General features: G+C 41.8%; 1 protein-coding gene across 1 annotated transcript in view; it reads right to left on the bottom strand.

Annotated features, from left to right (window-relative positions):
* LOC140168428 (CTD nuclear envelope phosphatase 1-like) overlaps positions 1-24,618 on the bottom strand; it is a 30,683-nt gene that overhangs the window by 4,079 nt on the left and 1,986 nt on the right. The window contains exons 2-6 of the mRNA XM_072191820.1: positions 15,266-15,332; positions 13,548-13,663; positions 4,530-4,601; positions 2,186-2,302; positions 1,609-1,720 (exon numbers count right to left, since the gene is read on the bottom strand). Coding sequence (XP_072047921.1) covers positions 1,609-1,720; positions 2,186-2,302; positions 4,530-4,601; positions 13,548-13,663; positions 15,266-15,332 — 484 coding nt within the window. The remainder of the gene's footprint in view (positions 1-1,608; positions 1,721-2,185; positions 2,303-4,529; positions 4,602-13,547; positions 13,664-15,265; positions 15,333-24,618) is intronic.

Genomic DNA, 24,618 nt, shown 5'->3' with positions numbered 1-24,618 from the left:
GTACGGTCTATATTTTGCATGTTAAAGAAAGTAGACAAAGTAACTTCAATTTATAGTTTGTTTATAGATGTCACAACACAATTCTCAAAATAAAATATATTAATATTAATCTGCAATGTTATAAGGCCCGCCAATTACGAGCTGATCAAACTGTAGGTTCTAGACACTACATTACTATTGTGAGATTGTGGTACTTAACAGGGAATAAAACCCAAGGTTATGTCAACTTATTGATTATAGAGAAGAATTGAAGGAAATATCAGCAAAAAATCCCAATATTTTAAGTGGAAATAAGCTTAATTTTGCAAAATTGCATTTTCTGTGTTTTCCGCTTTCTACTCCAATTCTGTGATTTTTTTTCTGTTTCCGTAAAAGGGAAAACTTGCTACTTCGGGATGTACATTTTTTTGACAATATTCTGTTATTCCAAACATTATATTGACATTTGGATGAATGTTTTTTCTTCATTGATTTTTGTTTGATTACATGACCTTGAGCGTTTTTTATTTGGTAGATCTTACAGCAGTTGATCAGAAATCTTTGAAAATTAGTTCAGAAAGATGTCAGTGTGGCAAGCAAACACACCACAACCAATCATACAATAGTGACCGCACGTTTGACGAGTATGTGATGTAACATGACTGTTCACACCAATGATGTAATACCTTTTCTTACTTGACACAGCGTCATGAATGCAGAGGCCAGTGTGATTGAATATGCATTCAAATTTGCAGAAATTGATTGGTTTGAACCTGTTTTGATGGTCGCACATGATCTGTGTGTTTTGTAAAGTCCGTCTGAAAGGGTCTATAACTTAAGGTACCCTTTGAACAGCTCTGAACTTATAATCAAAGACTGGATTAAAAAGACTAGTTTGTGTGACAACAGGACAAAGGCGTGGCGTGATTGGTTGCTGACCTGCGCAGCACAGCATTTTTGGTCTTGAATTCTAGCAGCCTATGTGTGTTTGGATAAGCAGACCATTTTAGATTACCAGGGCTCCAAAATAATAAAATAAAGTAACGCCAAATTTACACTTGAGGGTGACTTTTAATCTGAATTTATACTCAATCGCTTTTGCAGAAAAGTGATTCTCACGTATGCTCAGTGTTTACTTACATTTCCAGAGCGTCGAGCCGATCAATTGATTCAAATCGCCGAGGCAAAAATGACGTCGCTTTTGCAAGTTGAAGAAATCTCAACTTCCCAGCGATATCGCTTGACACGTGAATGCGTCAACCAATCATATACAAACAACTGGATCTATTATTTTGCTAATTAATTTACCTTTCTCAATTTATTAACTTTTGCTGATGAATTAATTCAAAACAATAATTATTGTCAGCAACTGATGCTTTAAAATTTTATTTTGTGGCATTTAGAATATTTTAATTGTCGTCTGCATTAGCTATCGCCGTGATAAGTATAAATGCAAAAGCGACGAGCGATGCATCGAAAAATTTGGCGATTGCCCATCGCTTTCCAAAAGTGTTTCATCGCAATCGCTCGGCGATCGAGTATAAATTCAGCTTTACACTTGTTTTGTAACAAGCAAGCAAGAAAACAAACAATGAAATAAACAAACAAACACAGAGACAACTGACTGACCTGGATAAAGTCTGTATGCTCCTGGGGAGTTATCCACAATAAAAACACTGGAGAGATCTGAACTAACTGCAGATAAATCCTTGGTATAACTACCAGAATCTAATGTACAATGCTGGAAGAAAAAAGAAATCAATTACAAAGATGACAATATGCTTTTCTGGTCTTACCTTCATGTAAGCATCACAACATTTTAATATCCCTAACCTGAACCCTAACACTTACCCTAAACAAAACCTTAACACTAAAGCCTAAAATCAAACTTTAGAATTTCTAATAATCCTTACATGAAGGTAGAACCAGTTGTCCTCTATCAAACTGTGAGTTTAATACTTATTCCAGAAAAATACAGCACCAATTTTTTGGGTTTAAAAAATATTATCCTGTTTTGCCAAATGAAACATAGCTAAATCCTTATCCTTTAGTTAGTCCTAACTAGCAATAAAAGTCAAATTTTACTATTTGGCAAATTTTTTGAAATAGGGTCAAAAACAAAGATTAAAGGATATTACAATTTTTAAACAATATTTCAATCAATGGTATTTCATAAATAATAAGGATGGACCAATGATTATCTTACTTGTCTGTAATATCTTCTTGTTAAGTATCCCCTGCCATTATCTAGTTTTTCTGCCACAGGAGAACCATATATCTCCATACTGGCTGTAAATACTACTAGGTCAAACCATTGGCTAACCTGTATACATAGCAAAGAAAAACATTACATTACACTACACTGGAAAAATTGGTACTGCAGAAATATCAGCACATAATAAACTACACAAAACTGGGTGATTGGTGGCATCCTCAACAAGTCACCCAAAGATCATGGATTAGGCTCCTTTTATGGGCCGGCCACTGCCAGTATTCATGTATACATGCAGTGTCTGTCATGTTTTGGCATATTTGACAGATGCTGTATCTTCTTGGCTGCATATTTATTCACACATTCTCTGGGAGTGACCCCCATTGGGAATAAATTTGTATTCTCAACTAGACTTTATCTAGATGTACTGTTGGATTGGTTTTATACTGATGTGCTGATTTTGCCTCATAATGAGTAAAGCGGAATTTATACTCCATCGCTGAGCGATTGGTATTTGACCAATAAGGTAGTCCGATTTTCCCAACGCAACAAAAATGCCCAAACTCATTGGCTAAAAACCAATCGCTAATGCTTAGCGATGTAGTATAAATTAAGCTTAGTATAAACATGATGATGAGCACAGCTTACATTGTACGTCTGCAAAATACAATGATACTATTCATCTTAAACTGGGTTTCAGAGAAGAACGGCAGTTCCTTGCTCAGATTGACGCGAGAGCCCTGTTAATGAGCGACATACACGAAGCTTAAATTGTGCTCACTTCAAGGGCGCTGATCTGCATCGACCAACAATTTGACGCACAATCGGCCTGTTGCTGTGATTGTCAGATGATTGATTCAGCCAATCAGAACCCCACTTCCATGTTTACGCTCTGCACGCTCTCAAAATGTAAACAAGTGCCGTTCTTCTCTCACAAAAACTTTAGTCAATACAAAGATGCACCTCAGATTTCATACTTATCAATCTAGGCACTTGTCACATCCACCACAAGGGTGTGAATCCTATTTATGTCAACATTTTGACCTATTGGTCTACTCAAAGCAATATAAGATTTGCGCAAGATGTAAAAGACACAATTTATGTACAAGGATTTGAACATGAATCCTCCTAGGTTTTGGATTCCACATGTCCGAAATTCAAACCTGGTGAAGGATGATTTTTGTTTCCTTGGTCATGCAACTTGGGGGAAAGAATACAGTGTGGTTGTGCTCCTTTTTGTTTTGATGCTGATTATATGGATATATAGATTGGCAGTGTCCGGGGTCATACAGCCTAATCTATTCAAAACTGACTGAAACATACATGTATAGGAATGGCACTCTGTAAATGGGACTAGCAGCAGCAACCCCTCCAAAGGATGCAATACTCTCAAGGTTCATTTACCCAATTCTAATACACTATGGGGACAGTGGAAGTGCAAATTTTTAAAACCTACACTTGTTATTTTTGCTGAACCATGAAATGGTATCAGCCTATAATAGTGTATGTTACTAGGTTCCTAGGTTACTAGGTTACTAACTAACTAACCTTTTGGTCTGAAATGGTCATATCTTTAAATGCCACAAAGGTATGAACCCCCGAATGATGTCAAATGAAAGAGGAAGGAGTAAAGAATATAATAAAAATATTTCCTAACGTCAGAGGTCATCCAAGGGGTCACAGGGGTCAAAAAAGGTAATTTTAACCGAAAAGGCTCCAATTGAGCTGAAATTTAAATGCAACGATCCTTATGACATTCTAAACATGTTTAAAATATCTTAATTCATTTAAGGTCATTAAGGGGTCATACATGTAAAGGGGTCAAAGGTCAAGTTTTCAAAAATGCTCCAACTGAGCTGATATTTAAATGCAATGATCATTAAGTCGGCAGCTTTTACTGTACACATTATGAAAATGGTCGGATAACTTTGCATCTGACATAATTATATACATGTATCACAATATACTGCCAAAGCCCCATGGTTCAGCTATGGTGCAGTAACCGCTCTAGTTTGAATCAGATACCTTTTAAATAGGAAATGTTGTTAGTGTACATCGTAAGTATTGATGATCTATTCCAGTTCCAGTGACACCTCTTTAATTTCCATGGACCTTTGCATGCAATGAAATAGGTACTGGCATTTTACTTTGAAAAATCAATATAACTGGACAGTATAGTTTTCATGCCCCTCCAGTGAACATTGGCCTTATCCTACCCAGGAAAAAATGCAAGAGGCATCACTGGAGTTGGAACAGATAATAGTACATGTAATCCTAAATCATACCATACTCTTGATTTCTGAAACTTAAACAGCAAATAGGAAGAAAAAGCACTTACCACATTTAGGAAGAAATCTACATGAGGTCTTTTGTATACATAAAATCTTTCTGGAAGGGAATCTATTGTTACCTGTGGAAGTAATCAAGAACATATAGAAAATATGTAAGCCGCAAGAAATGAGATATTCTTGAATGTATAGTGGGTGTCCACCAAAATATTTGGAATGGAATAGAAAAATACCCCGCCAGTATTTCAACTTATCCTGATATTCTTGTTCATATTTAGCCAAGCGTATGACCATTCAAGTATTGCTTTTATAATTCTATCAAATTCACTTAAATATACAAATTGACACCCATGAAATAACTTGTTCATTATGTTTATATAAACTCACAATAGGCAGGGCACAAACAACATGTACACAAGGACTAAGAGTCTTCAAATTTCACAAAATAGTCCCTGTGAAAAATATTGGTCAAAATGTAGAAAGAGTAAGGGCTACTTTTCACTTAATCTGTTCAAAATAACCCTCATATCAAAACTACAGCAAGTGAAACTTGGCAAGTTTGAATTCTGGACACACTGGTTAGTAATAATTTTAGTTACTAAATAGGAGAAATAGAACATGGTTGGTTATGTAATGCTGAAAATGAGTAGAAAAGTTCTTGCACCACAATGCTGGACCCTGGGTTTAAACTGGCAAATCAGCTACTTAGCATATTTTGAGCTGACAATCTAATCAGGTTGAGAACCTCTCTTTCGCCCTGCCACCCCTAGACTATGCCATAGTCGATTTTTGATAAATAAAAATGTTATTAATCATGATGAACGCATTCAGTTGAACTCGAAATTATACTGATATTTAGTAGGCCTACATCAAAATACTAGTATAAAATGGTTATGAAAAAGTTTAGGCTATATAATTGTATTTGTGACAGTAAAAGTAAAGTATAGGCCCTACGTAGGCTTATATTATTGAATGCAAAATATCATAATGGCATAATTATAATGACACTTCAATACTGAACAATTCTAATTTTAGAATCTGCCAGTTTATTATCCGAAAAACCGACTATGGACTTTCACTTTTAAGCAGAACTTTACCCCAGGACTCACACACTGTCAATCATACTTGTTTATCAATCAAATCTAACCACAAGACTAAGCATGGTGGTACAAACGCAGCTAGATGCATACGTTCATCCACCAGCACAAAAGCGCCGCATTCCCTAGATAGTTGTGTACCATGTATAGTTATTATGGTACCAGTACGCGTCGGGAGGATTTAAACAATAACGAGATCTGGGCGACCAATCACAAGCCAGATTCATTTTTAAAGATGCATTACATCATCACCAATTTTAGTTAGGCCAGAAATTGGCCTAACTCTCAAGGCAAAGTCAGTAGTCCACTTGGGAAGCTAACAAACAGAGGGCGACGGTGACTGAAAAGATCAGTTGTGAAAATCTATCAATTGTGCGCTCATTAATTAAATCAGAGTTTTAAGCTTAAATGTAATAGCCAGAGTAGTGCACAATAGTCCCAAACAAAAATGTTTGGTAGACTCATAACCGGTGCGATCTTACCTTTCCGATGTTGATTAAGATACTTCTTGCATCGATCCCGAGATGCGGAAAAAACCAATAGTCATTTTGTCCCACATAAATGAATAAATAACAAAACCCCCGATCCCCGAGTGGACTCACCCATTCGGTGACGTCACACTACGATAATCACCCTTATCCGACTTGGGCAGCCCCTACCGCCAAACTTGTAGGGGCGGCGGGGTCGGGATAATCAACATCGGAAAGGTAAGATCGCGACGGTTATGAGTCTACCAAACATTTTTGTTTGGGACTAGACTCAGTACACCGGTCGATCTTACCGCTTTCGATGTTGATTAAGATACTTCTTGCATCAACATCTGAAAGATCGATCTAGCAAGTAACCGACGGATGGAGGTACAAGATTGGCCAGCATCTGATAAGGATCGGGAGAGTGGGTAGCATGGTAATCGCGAGGTCAAACTATTTCCCCCCCTCACGGCCGGGAAACAGAAAGACTACGTGAACAGACAAAAACCCCTGAACTGAAAGTTCAGTGGTTAAGAATAGAAACACTGGTTCTTACCATGTTGGAATTCTGATTGTCCATAAAACACCTGATACCCAACCACCATATTATCTCCGCAGAATAGCCCTGGAGAACTTATCGCCTGGTGCGTTGGTTTACGCTTTTGTAGTAAACCGTGGAAAAGGACGACGGGTTCTTCCAAGACACAGCCTGACAAATCTCTTCTATGGGGACCCCCTATGGTAGGCCCACGAAGATGAGATAGATCTGGTTGAGTGGGCCTTGGGGCGAAGCGTCTTTGCCGCCCCGAGTCCACTAACACCTGGACCAGCCACCGTGCCAGAGTCTGTTTAGCGGCTGGACCGTGCGGTTCTGGCGTGAGTGATAAATAAGCGGTCATGAGCCCCTCTTAAGGTTTGTGTTCGCCAAGGTAGTGCTGTAGCGCCCTCACCGGGCACCACAACCTGTCTTCGGCTATTGACGAACCCTGCCCAATATTGGGGAGGAAGAGGGCGAGTGTCGGAATGTACTTCGCTCATTTTTGCAAGGAAATCCGGGCGAAGAAACAGCGTCGCTCCGTTGTTAGTAACACGGAGGCTGACTTCGAGACTGCGTGCAACTCTGAGCAGCGCCGTCCGAAGCCAACGCCAGAAGAAAGGCCGCCTTAAGAGTGGACGTATTTAAGGGTCGCTTTTGACAGGGGCTCAAAAGGGGACCCTTAATATACTCCAAGACTGTGTTGAGGTCCCATGGAGGGACCACCTTCCTTTCGGCGGGCGCCGTTGAACATACCGTCGAGAAGAAGACTTAGGGACCCATCTGAATTGATAGTCGACCCGTCTTCAAATCCCCGATGAATCGAGAGAATGGCTGACTTATAGTTGGCTATCGTTGCCTGCTGAAGTCCTGACCTGAACTTTTCTGTCAGAAAATCTGCCACTAGAGGCACAGGGGCTCTAGTGGGAGATGTATTTCTCTCATCGCACCATGCGTAGTAGGGAGCCAAACGCTGACTATACGTGACGGAGGGTAGACTCTCGTCTACCCCGGCGATGAGAGAAGCAGCTTCTGATGAAAAAGCCTCCCTCCGCCAGACGTTCCTGATAAGGGCCATGCAGCTAACTGCAGGTGCTCTAGTGGTAGACTTGGTACCTCTCCTCCGGCATCCGGAGTAGATTTGGTAACTCGGGGAGTACTCGCGGCTGAGCCGCTAGTAGATCCACCATCGGTCGAAACCACAGGTGTTTCGCCAGAACGGTGCTATCAGAATGACGTTGCAATCCTCCCTCCCGATCTTGGTCACCACCCTTGCGAGCAGTGAGATCGGGGGGAAAGCGTAAGCAGTCATTCCTCCCCAGTCTACGGACAGAGCGTCCACGGCGAATGCCTGTGGGTCTGCGACCCTTGAGCAATACACCGCAGCTGATGATTTCGATGAGATGCGAACAAATCTATCGAGGGGTGGTACATCACCGCGAAGATCGTCTGGGCGACCTGCGGAGCAAGGGACCATTCTGTAGGTCCCGACACCTTTCCTCGTGACAGATCGTCCGCGAGGATGTTGGTGACTCCCGCTATGTGCATCGCTCTCAACGTAATCTGCCTGGCCTTGCACCACCCTATCAGGCGTCGTGCGTGCAGGCATAACCATGGAGACCTGGTGCCCCCCTTGTCTGTTGAGGTAGGCCACCACGGTTGTGTTGTCTGTTTGGACAACGATATGAGATCCACGATCACCTTCTCGAAATGCTGGAGAGTTCTCTCCACTGCCCAAAGTTCGAGAAGGTTGATATGGAACTCCGTCGCCGTGGCCGACCATAGGCCCGAGACTGAGTCCCGTGGATGTGGCCCCCCAGCCCAGCTTTTTGACGCGTCGGTCGTCACTACGTGACGACCGCTGGTGCAGGAAACCTGACACCTTGAGTCAAATTGGGCTGATGGGTCCACCACCAGAGTTCCTCTGTAGCGATCTCCGACATCGGAACCGCGAGGGATATTGGGTGACGACTGGGCCTGTAAAAGGCTAGAAGGTGTAGTTGTATAGGCCTCATGTGAAAGCGGCAGTGCGGCACGAGGTCTACCATACTGGCCATAAGGCCCAAAACCTTCATCCATGCCACAGCGGGTGCCCCCTCTGACTCGGCCAAGAGTCGGGCACACCTCGCCATGTTCGTCACCCTCCCGGGTGAGGGCACCGCGATCCCCTCCTTGAGGTTGATCTGGGCCCCTAAGAATAGTGGTGTCTGCGTCGGGACCAAATTGGATTGCTTGACGTTGATCAGAAATCCCAGGTCCCGCACCGCACGGACTACTAACTCCACGAGACACTGTGTCTCCAGCGGGTGCGTCCGTAAATGAACCAATCGTCCAGGTAGCAACACATGCCGCCTCCCCTGCGCTTCAGGTACGCTGCCACCGCCCTGACCAGGAGTGTAAACACTCTGGGGAGGTGGACAAGCGAATGGCAGGCATCGAAACTGGTAAGTTTGACCCTGTACCTTGAAGCGTAGAAACCTCTGATCTTGAGGTGCGATCGGAACATGCAGATATGCGTCCGAGAGATCTAGCGATGCCGCCCACATACCCTTGATGGGGCAGGCTAGCACCGGCGAGAGTCTCCATTCTGAACCTCTTGGGCCTGATGAACTCGTTCAACGGCTTGAGGTTCAGAATGGGCCTCAATCGCCGGTCTTCTTTGGAGCCAGAAAAAGCGTGCTCCAAAACCCCTTGGTGAAAGGGGGTAGACCGGGACAATCGCTTGCTTCGTGAGAAGCTGAGTGACCTCTGACAGTAGTGCCCGACGCTGGGGGCCGTCTGGCGGCACTACCGTGGACCTCTGAATCGTGCAGGCGCACGAGGGGTGGCTGGTAAATTCCAGCCTGTAACCCCACTGACCACTGACAATACCCAGGCGCCCGGTGAGATGGCATGCCATCTCTGGGCGTAATCAACAGCGGCCGCCCACAGGGGAATCCTGTGGAAGTCCAAACCTGCCGGCATGGACTGTCGACCGCCGTGCCCTCAGGACCGATCTGGTTTGCCACCCTTAGAAGAACGGCTCTTCTTAGGGGCTTGCCATACTGTCCAGCACTACTCTTGCGCTTCCCAGTTTTTTGGGAGGTGCTGGAGTAGCCTCGGCTCGGTGTAGTCTGTGGTGGCGTCCTGCTGAAGCCGGAGCTGGCGCTGAAGAACGCTTAGAAGACTTCTTCTTCTTGTGCTTCTTCTTCGCCTTACTGCCCTTCCCTTGGTCAGGGCAGCCTCCGACTTCTTCAGAGTGCTCTCATTGGTGGCCTTCTTTGCTCGGTCCTCAACCGTAGCGCAAAAGGCCTGTCCAAAGAGTAGCCCCTGTCCCACCGAGTCTGACTTCTTCATTGCATCAGCAAAGTCGGAGCCGTAAGTTGACTGGAGGGACAGACAGGCATTCTCCCGGCGGCGAGATGACATCCTATGGGCTAGGCCCATAGAACTCTCGTTGAGGTTAGCTGTTAGCACCGCTAACAGATTAACCTCGCGGAAGAGTTCGACGTTGCCCGTGGTCGTTCGCTACCTTCCTACCGAGGTGCTCGGCAAGCGTGGTAGCGCGCTAGAGACTCTGATAAGCGGCGTGCTCGCTTATCGATGAGCTTTAGCTCCTCCTCCCACTGGGGGAGAACGACCCGTGCGCCTTGGCCGCTAGCGGCAGGCGCTGGCAACGCGTCTGGATCCATGTCAGGGACCCTGAGGTAGGCGTCGTAGTCCTCCTGCGAAACACGCAGTGGAAGCGTGCAAGCACGCGGCGCCGAAGCTCCACCGAGCCTAACAGCCCCACGCAACCTCCCCTTGAGGTCCGCCGGGAATGCAAGTGCGGGCGACCCTTGTGTGGACGCCGCTAGCTGGGCATCCTACTGAAAGATGCCCTGGTCCTCCTGAACGGACTCCTCCTGAGAGAAAGCCAGGCCCAAACCTTGGGCCACACGGCTCATCACCTCAGCGGTGTCCGCAGGCAGACCATTGCTAGCGAGTTCCTCACGGGGAAGCGGGGGAAGGATACCTGAAGCTAGCTGCACAGTCTCATCAGACTGTGAGTCGCTACTGGTTTCATCTTCCGACTCCTTTCCCTCGCCTTCAGACTCTGACTCACTCTCTGATGAGGAAGAGATCTGACGACGGGCATCTGAAGGTGGACAGGGAGGTGTCGCCACCGTGTGGCTAGCCAACTGAACACCAGCAGAAGAGGAGTACTCCCGCTAGACCCGAGATGCTAGCTATAGCACCCGGGATCCATGACGCTCGCTGCTGTCGCCCTAGCCATAGCAGTGTGCGGCCTACCCTGAGCTGTATCAGGGTTAGCCACTCGCCGCCGGGTTGGGTAACAACTGGTGGTACTGCTTGCCCAACGCTAGGCGGCACTTGCCACGGTGGAAGACCGTGGAAGAAACCACCCTGCGGCGGATACCACGGGGCATACCCTGTTGGTAGCTGACCCTGAAAGGATCCGCCACCAGGAAACCCCATGGAGCGGCAGTACCAGTACCGCCTCCCCCTGTTGCCACAGAGACTGTGGTAACCAGGACGAGTACTGCGGTACCTGCGCGGTTGTAGCGTAGGTGCCCGGTAGGGCTCCGGCTGCGTACCACTGTACCCATGCCTCACAGCGTTCCCCGCTAGAGGATCAAGCCGTGTGTATGGGTACCCGCTATACTGGCTGTCCCTTGGCTAAAAGGAGCTTGCCTAGTATCACGGGTAGCTGGCGTGTATACCCTCGATCAGTCACCTCGCTACCTGAATAGGCAGTATCAATCAATGGAGCCATGCTCCGCTGAATAGATAGTGATCGATCATAAGAGGGTAATTGACCCATTGACTGTAATGGATCACCCACGCTCTGCTGGCTCTCGAGGACATAAGTGGGTTGTTGATCAGCCAGGCTGTTCAAACTACCTACCCTAACCTCTTGAGCCTCGCCCAAGGTCGCTGTGTGTGGCGGACCACTCACGGCAGCTATGGGCGCGTGCATAGTGGCTACCACTGAAGTCAAGCCGTAGCTTCGTCTCGGTAGCTGCCACTGTTTGCACTTGGGTCGCGGCCCCGTGAGAGACTGCGAGCCCAACCCGGTATAGCCGCTAGCCAGTCCCGGAGGACAGCCGGCAGCCATTCCAAGGCCCAGGGAATCACTCGGCGGTCCCACCATGGAACGCTGCCGTGTGACAACCCCAGTTGGTTCTGCTAAGACTACACCTGAAGCGTTAGCCCGGTATCGTCTCTGCTAAACCCATGCGTTTTCATTCGACCCTTGCGGGGAGCGAAAGGCGTGCTGCGTGCCGTGGATCAACCCAGGCAAGCCCGGGTTCCACTGGCACGCTGCGTGCTACAGACCGGCCGAGGCAAGTCCGCTGCACGCTGTATGCTAGGATCCATCCCACGCAAGCCCGGGGTCCCCTTGGCATACTGTCCGTCGCCGGCTACTTCGCGGGTGCTAGACCCGCTCGTTAGCCAGCAATAGACGGGTGTCCACCTGCAAGAAGCTCGCTAGAGCTCTCACTGGTAGACTGGTACTCGCCTGTTAGGGCAAGTACCGCCCTGCTGCCTGCTACTAGCTTCGACGTTAAGTCAGTGCTTTCGCTGGCTGCTAGGCCTTCGGGCTCGCTAGCAGTCCCGGAGGGTCCGCCTGCTTGCCGGGACCGGAGCCCCAGAGGTTACCTTAGCGTGGCCCTTGCCGCCTCGCTAGTACCTACCATATCAATCTTACCTGTAGGCTTCTGTTTCTTAGTCTTCGTCTTCTGTCTGTGTCGAAGACCTAAACGAGAGCTACTTTCTAAATCATCGAAGTGGATGTCCGATAAGCCTATGCAAAAGGAAGCACACTTATTTGATTTAGAGCAATCCCTGTGGGAGTAGCAGAGTGGATGCGGGTCCCACTCTGGTACAAGGGAAGGGCATGATTGACAAGGCCTAGACATTGTAGTAATCGGGAGCGTACAGCACTACCCCCCCCGAACACAAGCTCAAGCCCAATAAACAGACCCACACGCACAGTGGCTGGCGCTGATGTAGTGGTATGATATAAAAATATATATACAAAGGGATGAAAAACTGAAAACCTTTTGGGGAAGATTTGTCAGGCTGGTCCTTCGAAACCCACGAACTCTTAGCAGTAACTCGTCATCAGACGCGTACTGAAAGATATAACGATAGAGCACACCATAAACATAGCGATAATCACTCACCATACATGTATACACAGTACTGTACAAACATCTATTGTAACTTACTAGTCTGTTATAGTTGTTTTCACGTGAGAACAAAAATAAAATGGCGTCCTAAAGGCGGCCATTTTGGCGTGTGTCCCGTATATGAGCGGAAACACACATACAAGCTAAGTATTTGGATCGTTTTTGTCACTTTTCGAGCCGAAAAATGTCGTCAAAACTATCTCCCTAGCGACTATACTGGCTGGTGTTTACCTCAGTGTAACAAACAAACTGTATATCTCGATCCTTTGGTTCGTAATGATACTTAGCGTTGGTAAAGAAAAATCCACACGTCTATCTCATCTAGAAACCAAGGAGGATATAAGGGTGATTATCGTGTGTGACGTCACCGAATGGGTGAGTCCACTCGGGGATCGGGGGTTTTGTTATTTATTCATTTATGTGGGACAAAATGACTATTGGTTTTTCCGCATCTCGGGATCGATGCAAGAAGTATCTTAATCAACATCGGAAGCGGTAAGATCGACCGGTGTACTGAGTCTTGGCAAGTGGACTACGGAGAAGTCTATGCCACCCCATACCAAGTTACATCACTGTACCCCATACAGATATCCAGATATTGGGGAAAATTAAATCTTAACCAAAATAGACATATGTACATACACATGATATATACATCCACACACAGTAGGAATACACCATCGCATAATCCAGGCTCTTTATGGCTAAAGCCGGGGGGATAAAAAATGACCAAGGGGCAATTAGGTGGCATATTTGAGCTAGGCATGTTGTGTATATTGCGCATACTTACTCTCAGCACAAAATCAGGGGGTATACTAGGTCTATTAGGTCTCATCATACTAGCATGCTGTGAATGCACTAATGTCTCATCCAGATCCAGCACCAGTGTTTTTCTTCTGACTAAAGCTGAAATGAAATAATATGCAAATGCTTCTGATTAAGACACCATGTGTAGATGAGGTACAAAATACACAACTACTCACAGATACTGCCTTGTAAATTGAGGGCAGAATAATTCAAAATATTTGTCTCCCAAATCAAAGAGTAGTGTGTGCTATGTTATTTGCAAGTCGATATGTGATGCGATAAATCAGTCGGAACTCGGAAATATTGATTTTAAGATATAGCCAAACAAAGGAACCATTTCTTTTGTTACCTGTTGTTTTGGAAACTTTTTAATTGCGCATATCTTTGGAACCGGTTGTTCAATTTCAATGGGGTTTTCTGCAAAATCCAGCTTTGAAAATGCTTTTAACTATCCTATAAGAAACTGAAAATTTAAAATTTACTTTATGAGCAGACAGATTCAAACCAAAAACACCTGTCTCCCAATTCTTCCAATTTTTGGTCAATTTTACAGGGAAATTTGTGCATAAATGCCTGTTGCAATGGCAACTGCTTTATGACATTAGCAAACTACTATAATAATAAGCATTGTATATCAATAATACTAAGTGTAAAATATACAAACTTTTGTAGTGTAAGAAATTGCTACAATTTATGAAAAAGGGTCACCTTTTAATGTAGCCAAAATGCCTAAAATTTCATCAGGTCATAGCTTAAAAACCATAGGATAGGTCACAGAAAAGTGTTGTGATTGACTTTTGTGATTAAAACATCCATCTCTATTATGTACACTGATATATTTTTCATGATGCAACTTGCAAGAATCATTTTTCAAAAAATTGAAATTCCCATGTAAAAAAATTGGACAAAATCACCCACAAATCCAATGTATTGCATGAAGTGATGATTTTGTCCATATTAAATACTGGAAGCCATTATGTCATGTATTCTTCACACCAATGTTGAAAAGCACTTGACTAAAAACTTCCAGTAAAATGGGAAGTTACTGACCTATCAATGGTCACAAAACCCCTTGTTCTTGCAATTTGGAGCTTGCAAAACTAAAAACCTAACATAATTCGGTTAAATTTGAAAGGAAAATATGTAGTGCTGTAATCGATAAGCTTTCTGGGTATCGATATGTCGGGAGGCAAACATCCGACATGTCGATACTATTATCGATACTCACGCAGTTTGAAACACGGATTTGAGTTTACCAATTTTATTATCAGTAAGTTCTAGAAACAAGTTAACAACAAGTGTATTGAAGCCTAACAGCTAAAACTACATGGATCATGCATCAAACACACGAAAGTGGTATTGCAAATCCGCAATTTGAGATAATCTAAGCATGTGTGCCATGTCGTTTGTGTATCGATACTGACATTGAGTGTTTCGACATGTCGGAAGTCTATGTATTTTCCGACTATCGATACTTACAACAATCGATTACAGCACTAAAAATATGTCAAATTACTGTCGTGGCCTGACACTGGCAAAAGTAGCCCAATTTTAGGCAAGTAGCGGCAAGGTTTTTTGAGTAGCGCCAAGTGATTGCATAGCAGCCCAATTGTGCACCTACATGTAAGGCATCACTGGATGTGAATAGAGGAGAGTTTTTTTATCATTTTTACATTAACCTGGTAAGATCTACATACTTACTTAATTTATGTCTTGATAAAGGTGATAATGGCGCTGTGTCATATTTGATGGTCTGGTATTGGATTATCTGAAAAACATAATAAAAAGGATACCATGATGAATAAATGAAACAGACATCAACAACTCTGCACTGTATAAACTTAACTACCAAGAAAAAACTTATGTCTGTAAAAATGGAAATGATGATATAGTGTGAGCAACTCATTAATGCTTTAAAACGAAGACAGAATGTAATTCTGAATTTTCTGCTGTATTCTAGTGTGTTTTGCAGGTTTAATTGAGGGGTTTCAGAGATCAGTAAGTAGGTCGGCAGCTGATAAATTGTCCTTGATCCCGATTCAACTCAGTAGGCTAGTGTGTTTTGCAGGTTTAATTGAGGGGTTTCAGAGATCAGTAAGTATAGGTCGGCAGCTGATAAATTGTCCTTGATCCCGATTCAACTCAGTAGGCTAGTGTGTTTTGCAGGTTTAATTGAGGGGTTTCAGAGATCAGTAAGTAGGTCGGCAGCTGATAAATTGTCCTTGATCCCGATTCAACTCAGTAGGCTAGTGTGTTTTGCAGGTTTAATTGAGGGGTTTCAGAGATCAGTAAGTAGGTCGGCAGCTGATAAATTGTCCTTGATCCCGATTCAACTCAGTAGGCTAGTGTGTTTTGCAGGTTTAATTGAGGGGTTTCAGAGATCAGTAAGTAGGTTGGCAGCTGATAAATTGTCCTTGATCCCGATTCAACTCAGTAGGCTAGTGTGTTTTGCAGGTTTAATTGAGGGTTTTCCGAGATCAGTAAGTAGGTCGGCAGCTGATAAATTGTCCTTGATCCCGATTCAACTCAGTAGGCTAGTGTGTTTTGCAGGTTTAATTGAGGGGTTTCAGAGATCAGTAAGTAGGTCGGCAGCTGATAAATTGTCCTTGATCGATTCAACTCAGTAGGCTAGTGTGTTTTGCAGGTTTAATTGAGGGGTTTCAGAGATCAGTAAGTAGGTCGGCAGCTGATAAATTGTCCTTGATCCCGATTCAACTCAGTAGGCTAGTGTGTTTTGCAGGTTTAATTGAGGGGTTTCAGAGATCAGTAAGTAGGTCGGCAGCTGATAAATTGTCCTTGATCCCGATTCAACTCAGTAGGCTAGTGTGTTTTGCAGGTTTAATTGAGGGGTTTCAGAGATCAGTAAGTAGGTCGGCAGCTGATAAATTGTCCTTGATCCCGATTCAACTCAGTAGGCTAGTGTGTTTTGCAGGTTTAATTGAGGGGTTTCAGGGATCAGTAAGTAGGTCGGCAGCTGATAAATTGTCCTTGATCCCGATTCAACTCAGTAGGCCCCACAGTCAACACTATTCTTATGTACAAAATTTTTTACACAATTTCATAACTTGAATTAGAAAATATTGGAATGTATACATGTATGTACATATATTTTTTTTTTGCATTTTGAGGGGCAACATGAGTAAATAATTATTAGAAATCATGTTGAACTGAACAGTAACTTAGGTCATAAAAGATATAGGATAACAATAGACATAAATAAGCTGTTGTTAAGGCTGGCATTTTCGGGCGGGCTAGCGGGTACCCGCCCGAGATTACATTACCCGGGCAGGAAATACCCTTTTTTGTTTGTTTTTGTAGTGTCCCTGGACCTAGACCTAAATGCTAGGATCATTCATGGTTGACCTAAAAAAAAAAAAAAAAAAAAAAATTTCAAGATGTTTTGTATTTTTAATATGAAAATTGATACTTTGTATTCATGTCATGGTCTATTAATGATTTCAAAATGCATTGAATTTTTTTTTGCAATTTCGGGTACCCGGTTACCCGCCCGAAAAATGCGCCGGGTACCCGGGTACAAAATTACCCAAAAATGCCAGGCCTAGTCCAGTCCCTTATACAGTCCCTGGTTGATGTGACAACAGAGGTAACTAGATCATTAACAAGTTACAACAACAATGTCACGAATAAGAATACAAATAAGAATAAGAATGCAAAATATTGGGGAGATTTCCCACCCCCACCCCCCTCCGGATCTACCCCTATAGACCCTCCCTCGGGTCCATGGAGAACGACTGGTAATGTAGATTACATATAGCATTAAAAATCAACCCAATACATGGACCCTCCCAGTCTGTAAGCAATTTGACTTCCAGTTCCCACAAAATGCTGGGAGTTCACTTTACGGATTTGGAGTCACGCAATCTTTCTATATACCACGTCCATGTTTTCACTACATTAACGTTTGTGTAAGCGACTAAAACAACGATATTGTATCCGACCAATCAACGTAGCTTGGCAGCGCGGGGATATTTGAAAAGGCTTCCCTAGCTAAATAATGTGCAAACATTTGCAAACCGCAGGCGATAATATACATAATATGGACAAGGCCTAAGTCCGAGTCAGTGGTTGCCTTTTATTATTGCGCTGTACCATGGGTCTATCAGGCAGCGTGCCACTTGAGCTCAATACCTCTCAGTTGTTGACAAGCAATGACAAGTATGATCCGATCTTGCGTCACATCCCGCGGCATAGCTTTGTGCTACCATATTTGAATTGAAAATGGGGCGGGGCTTTCGTAATTGACATCAGAATCACGGGCTTCGTTGAGCGAATATTTGGAAGTGAAATCTCTAACACTTCGGAACAGTCTCGGCGTGGGGAGCGGTCACTGAATTTTAGCGTTCAATATAGGAGGTGTGATCAGTGTAGTGGCATCAATTTGAGCTAATTTGTGTAGAGAGAGGAATTGGTTTTGGGCTGTGTATTTAGAATCGGGGGTGAAGGACTATGGCATATTTTGGTAGGCTATTATGTAATTATGTATCGTTTCATTATCCAGGCCGGACCGAACCGAGACTGTGGGACAGTCTACTACCCCTATGGCTCCAAAAACACACCTATTGTTAAAAATGTCTTCAAAAATAATATTATAAAAATACCCCTTGGGCAATGTTTTTGACTCTTTCAGAGGAAAAATTCACAATTGAAAGGGTCAAAAAATTTTGAAAATACCCCTTCAGCAAAATGCTTAAAGAAAACCCTGCGAGTGAGTAGTTTTCAAACACTTATAAATGTTCTGCCAAATTATAGTGAGTGGACAGTTTTGTTCAAGATTTATTTGTTGTGTTAGATTTCAATAATATCTCCTCCAAAAATGAGGGGCGGGGGTGCCAAAAATCTGAAATTTTTCTTAAAATAAGTGATTATGGCCCAAAAAAGATTTTCAGTGATTTTTTTTAATCCAGGGGTGGGGGTGGGGGGGACTGGGGTAAATCAAAAGTTTGGGGCAAGGTACGCAGTATAATTGTTTGGTGTAAATATACAGGATACTGTAAAAGTGGAAATTTCTGTGCGATTAATTTTTCGTGCTTTGCTAATTTTGAGCAGTTTGTTGTTTTTAAATTTGCTACATGTATTCTTAGTTTCCTTACATTTACGGGGGTTATACACCACTGGCCAATTTTATGCCTATTTTTGCATTTTTCTCAAAAATTATAGCACATTGGTGGCAAGTAAGATATGTATATTATAGGGGCAAACTACAACTACTGTACCCGGCACTGAAAATTGAGCAACTCAAAGCAAGTAGTTATTGATTTATTGATCAAATATTGGTTTTCCCTCATTTTTGACTGTAACCCCACAACTGTTGTCTGTGCTGAAATAAAATTTACAGTGCAGTAGTTGTAGTCCTTGCCCCTATAATATACATATCTTACTTGTCCCCAATGCGCTATAATTTTTTAAGAAAAATGCACAAATAGGCACAAATTTGGGCAGGGGTACTGTAGTACCCCCTTAAACACAAAAAGAATATACTTGCACATTGCTATTTTCGCGGCAGCAATTTGGAACGTGAAAGCGTGAAAATAAACGAAGCGTAAAAATTGCCACTTTGACACTTAAAAATCCTGTATATTTGCACCAAACAACTTTGTCATTCATCTGATAAGGCCCCTCTTGTCTCTTATATTATTTGGGGGGGATGCAAAATGTTACATGTTTACAAGGTTACAGGAGGCAAGCCATGTAAAGTATCACTTTTTGATCATTAGCCTATACAGTGGGCGTCACAGTTTTGTGAGGGTTAAAAGAGCATTTCGTGATCCACAGCCTCATTCCCCCACTTTTCTCAAAAAAAGTTCCGATTTTAAATTTTGTATAGCACTAGAAACCACTGGCTACATTAAACCTACATGTTTGTACCAAAAATTTCTTGCAGATTAATTCGTTTAGCAAAAATATCGTCAAATTTGAATTTTGTTATGGTATACCAGAACGAAATTACAACAGAGGCCTATGGAGCAGTGTAATACACATAATCATTAGGCCTGGCATTTTCGGGTAATTTTGTACCCGGGTACCAGCGCATTTTTTGGGCGGGTAACCGGTACCAAATTGCAACAAAAATTTTTTTTTATTTTTTCGGTTTGTAGTGTCCCTGGACCTAGACCTAAATGCTAGGATCATTCATGGTTGACCTAAAAAAAAATAAAAATTCAAGATGTTTTGTATTTTTAATATGAAAATTGATACTTTGTATTCATGTCATACTCTATTAATGATTTCAAAATGCATTCAAATTCAATGCATTTTGAAATCTTTAATAGACTATGACATGAATACAAAGTATCAATTTTCATATTAAAAATACAAAACATCTTGAATTTTTTATATTTTTTTTAGGTCAACCATGAATGATCCTAGCATTTAGGTCTAGGTCCAGGGAATTTCGGGTACCTGGGCAGGGTATTTCCTGCCCGGGTAATGTAATATAATGCCAGCCTTAATAATCATGCATTGCATAACTCGCAAACGCAAATTTGGAATCCACTGAAAATTTGGGAATAAGGTTTTTTTCGTGGATCTACTGAAAAATGTCATAAAAAGAGGATGCTAGGATCACAAAATCCTCCTTTAATATTTGTGTTATATTCCAACTTACTAATTATTCACCCTATTTTGTAGAACTGGCCCAGTTCCCTCCAAATTCCAATAGCAATGTCCAAATTGCGAGCAGCAAGTGCAAGCATTGAGCGTGTCAACATGCAACCTACGTGTCAGCAGATAACTGGTTGGGATTTTGCTATGATTCTTTTAACTAGAAAGCTACCCGTTATGCCCTGTACTTGCATCAAATAGATATTTCACTCATTATTAGTAAATGTTAATAGGGCCTTATGGGAGGGGGGAGAAAAATGGCATACAGGGTGCTAAACTGGTTACTGGACTTGGATGTACACATTTTCGAATTTGGAAATTAGAATCACATATCAATGAAAAACAAGAAAAAAAATCTTATTATTTTAGTACAATAGTAATAAAGATCAATCAATGTGCAGTGAGTCAGGTACATGTACCGTACAGATATATTTGTATATTTTTATGTATTTATAACCAAGACTAAAAGTGAAACCAATAATTGGACAATTGAATTTCCTCTTCAATGAACAACACAATGAAGTCAAAGTCAAAGAATACTGCTTTTGATGCTTTGCACATATCATGCACAAGATTTAAATGATAACATTTGAAAAGGAAGTACATCATAATAAATATTATTGTCAGTCTATCCAAATGGAATGCGTACTTAGATAATCTGGCCAATTTACATGTGCATCTGGCGTATTTAGGTGGTACTACACCCCCTGATAAATTTTGTGACTAATTTTACATTTTTCTCAAAAAATAACTACACACTGGTAACAAAAGTTATGTCTATTATAGGGGCAAGGAATCCAATTACTTAATTGAAATTTCAGTGATTCAGGACAAGTGGTTTAGTATGTAGGCCTTTATGTTAAGAAATGAGGTACATTGTAGCGCTAGCTCTTTCCTTATCATAAATAACCGGGTAAATAACGTACGGTACTGCTTGTCTTGAGTCACTGAAATTCCAGTGTAGTAACTGGATTCCTTGCCCCTATAAATAACTTTTGTTACCACCGTGTTATTATTTTTTGAGAAAAATGCAAAAATAGTCACAAATTTATCAAGGGGTGTACTGTGTAGTACCACCTTAACGGAAAAAAGATGTTTTCATTTGCAGCTTTTGCGGTCGATCAGTGTTGATATTTTTTGCCAGGTTATTTATTCTGTTAAAATGTTGAAATTTGAATGAAAGTTATTTCTATGAGTCAACTGTGTCTTTTGAGTAAAGGTTACATGTACCTATTTTGATTAGTGTTGGCCAATCCAGAATCGGTAGATCGGGGATCGGCTGATCTGGGACTGAATTGGTCATCTGAATCGGGGAAAATCCCATATATGTTGGCGATCTTCATACCGATCTACCAAAATATATTTCAATAGACTTTCTAGTGGTCCCAGCATAGATAAGAGTATGCAAGGAGTCTTTGTACACCTATTCTGGCAGAAAATAATATTTTTTTCATCCATGTAGCTGAGCGTGTGTAAGGAGGGAGAGATGAATTCGTCCATGTAGCTGTGTGGTTAAGAGATGAATTTGACTGTGTAGCTGGGTAAACTGAGGATGGCTGATTTGAAAATATTATAATTATATCTGAATCGGGACCGGCTTGGACCGATCTGTGAATTTTGAAATCAGATATTGACACTGCCAATCTTGGGCTGGATCGGAAAACACTAATTTTGGATAGTCTAAAATGTGATGTGCAGTGGTAACTGGTTCCAGGCTGGTAATTGTCCTTGGGAAGAAGCTGAATTTATGAGTCAGTTCTTGGAGGTTCATGGTTCATTTTATTGTTTCATTGTGGTTCATTTTATACATTGTACAGCATCGTCAAACTTGCATTTTCTCTTCTCTGTTGCAGTGATGGTAATAAGCCAAATCGCTATTGTAACTTCCGGTTTTTTTAGGACACTTTGCCCTTTGACCTATCTGGAAAATTCGGGTTTTGTGCGTACAAAATATAATTTAAAACTTGTTACTAGAATAAAAGCAAACTTAAAAAACATTATTATTAAATGAATTAATTATTTAAATATTTTTAATGATAACATTATGACAATAATAAATAAATTATTAATAATTACAGCAATTTTCCCGATAGGTCAAAGGACAAAGTGTCCTAAAACTGCAAAAACTGTCCCACAATGCATTGCAAACTTCCAATGCCGATTGGGCTTATTCAACTTTCTTCATGAGAGCAGTGACTCTTGATGTTTTCCTGTAGTCTTTTGTGATGAATCTAAGACACTGCGCAGAGCTTTAGTGTTCCCTTCAAGACTTAATTGTGGTGTACACTAAAAAAATAATTGTAGATACAATGTATGCACATGATTCATTTCTATTTGGCTATGGTTCAGTTTCTTGAAAACTGAAAACTCAATTTGTTTGCTGCAACTGTGTTTTGTGTGTGTGTGTGTTTGTTTGTTTGTTTGTTTGTTTGTGTTTCTTAAAATCTAAAAAATCAGCCATGTTTATATTTTGTTGTATAATGTATTTTCAATAAATTAAACCAGAGGCAGTAACACTATGGCTGTCGGAAAAAAAAACCAAACATGCATTGCAAAAATGTAAATGCTGTCCAGCCGAAAAACGATAGCAACATCACATTGTACTACAACTGTAGCATCTGAGCTACACCCATCGAATGTGTGTCATCGGCCCTCAGACACATACAGGCATAGAGTTTTGCATTAGCATGTTTTGTTGACATTTTTTACTGTTTACTTCATTTGACAGAACTAATCCCAACTCAAATACAAAGGATATCAGTTGGCAATCTTAATGTTATGCAATCAAGTTTACAACACTGTCAGTCTTACAAAGACTCTTTGAAAGTTTCAAAGAGCTGAAAGTCACTGAGTCATGCCATTCAAGTAACAATATTGATTACCGGGTACCTCAAGTGGCCTGCTGCAAATGACCAGATATGACCTGTGTGATTTTCATGTTATATTGTGTAATAACAAAACCATCATTTCCTTGATTTTGGTATGAAATTGAGCAAATAGAATTCAATGTCTTTGTCTTGTCAATTTTGAGTTATAATAAGGGCAACTAAAACTGATATTAGGTATACGTCGAACAACTGAATATATACATGCACAACGTGTGGACCAATATATTTTTGTAAACATTTTAGGCCTATAACAAAATGTATATTTTGTACAATTGTACAACTATCGTTTCTACCCTATGACCTATAAAAGTTACCTGTTATCAAAGTGTCCGCAAAAAACTGGTCATCGCGTATCTTTGATGCTGAAAACTAAGGATATTCACGCAGGGACAGGCCGAAAACCTTACCTCGATCGTAAAATCCAGCACATGCATGTCATAAATAATTCATTATTTCATTGTGTAAATGTCAGTGATTGTGTCTATGTATTGTTATTGCACCTGCGGGAGCAGTTGTCATGCTGAATTTATACTTGATCGCTGGATCACCACGTGAATTCGAGGTTGTTTTAAAAGCATCGAGCATGCCGACTGGCTTAGTAATTATCTGTTACAAAAACTGCGGCAAAAACCTGCGAACCCTGCGTTTTACAAACAAAAATATATGTTTCCAATTGCTAAAACTGGTGAAAACACTGATAATTTGAAAATAATGAATTATTTTGGTATTTTTGAAAATTTGACGCGGGTATTTTTGGTTTACAAAAAGTGACGCGGGTGGGGGACGATAAACTCGGAATCGACTTTTATGCGCCTAATGCTTTTCATTACCCTGTTTTCCATGGGTGACTGTAGGAACCCATGGATTCAATCCATGTACATGTACATCTGAGCATCAAATGTGTATAAAAAAACTATTGTGTGCAAATTCAAATCTCTAGACTAGTTCTCGAGTACGGTACCGGTATAAATCAGAACCTACACCCATCGAATGTGTGTCATCAGCCCTCAGATCGGCCCTCAGACATACAGGCATAGAGTTCTGCAGTAGCATGTTTTGTTGACATTTTGTGTAATGTTTACATCCATGACAGTTCTACATGTACCATCATCAGACAACTCAAATACAAAGGATATCAGTTGGTAATCTTAATGTTATGCAATCAAGTTTACAACACTCTCACTCTTACAATGAGCAGAAAGTCACTGAGTCATGCAATTCAAGTACCAATATTGATTACCTGAAGTGGCCTACTGCAAATGACCAGATATAACCTTTCTGATTTTCATATTATTTTGCAATAACAAAACCATGTTTTCCTTGATTTTGGTATGAAATTGAGAAATAGAATTCATTGTCATGTCAATTTGGAGTTATTAGGGGCAACTAAAACTGATATGAGGTAGGTTTAACATGTTTGGAATCTGTATTGCCTATTCTGAAGGAATTATTGCCATGTAAACAAACCATCCCTTGGCCCATGGACATGGGTGTACCCTGTTTTCCATGGGTGACTGTAGAAACCCATGGATTCGATCCATGTAA

Source organism: Amphiura filiformis, chromosome 13 (assembly GCF_039555335.1).
Source record: "Amphiura filiformis chromosome 13, Afil_fr2py, whole genome shotgun sequence".
Lineage (NCBI taxonomy): Eukaryota > Metazoa > Echinodermata > Ophiuroidea > Amphilepidida > Amphiuridae > Amphiura > Amphiura filiformis.
The sequence above is the reverse complement of the archived record's forward strand: the minus strand, read 5'-3'. Positions and strand labels throughout refer to the sequence as shown.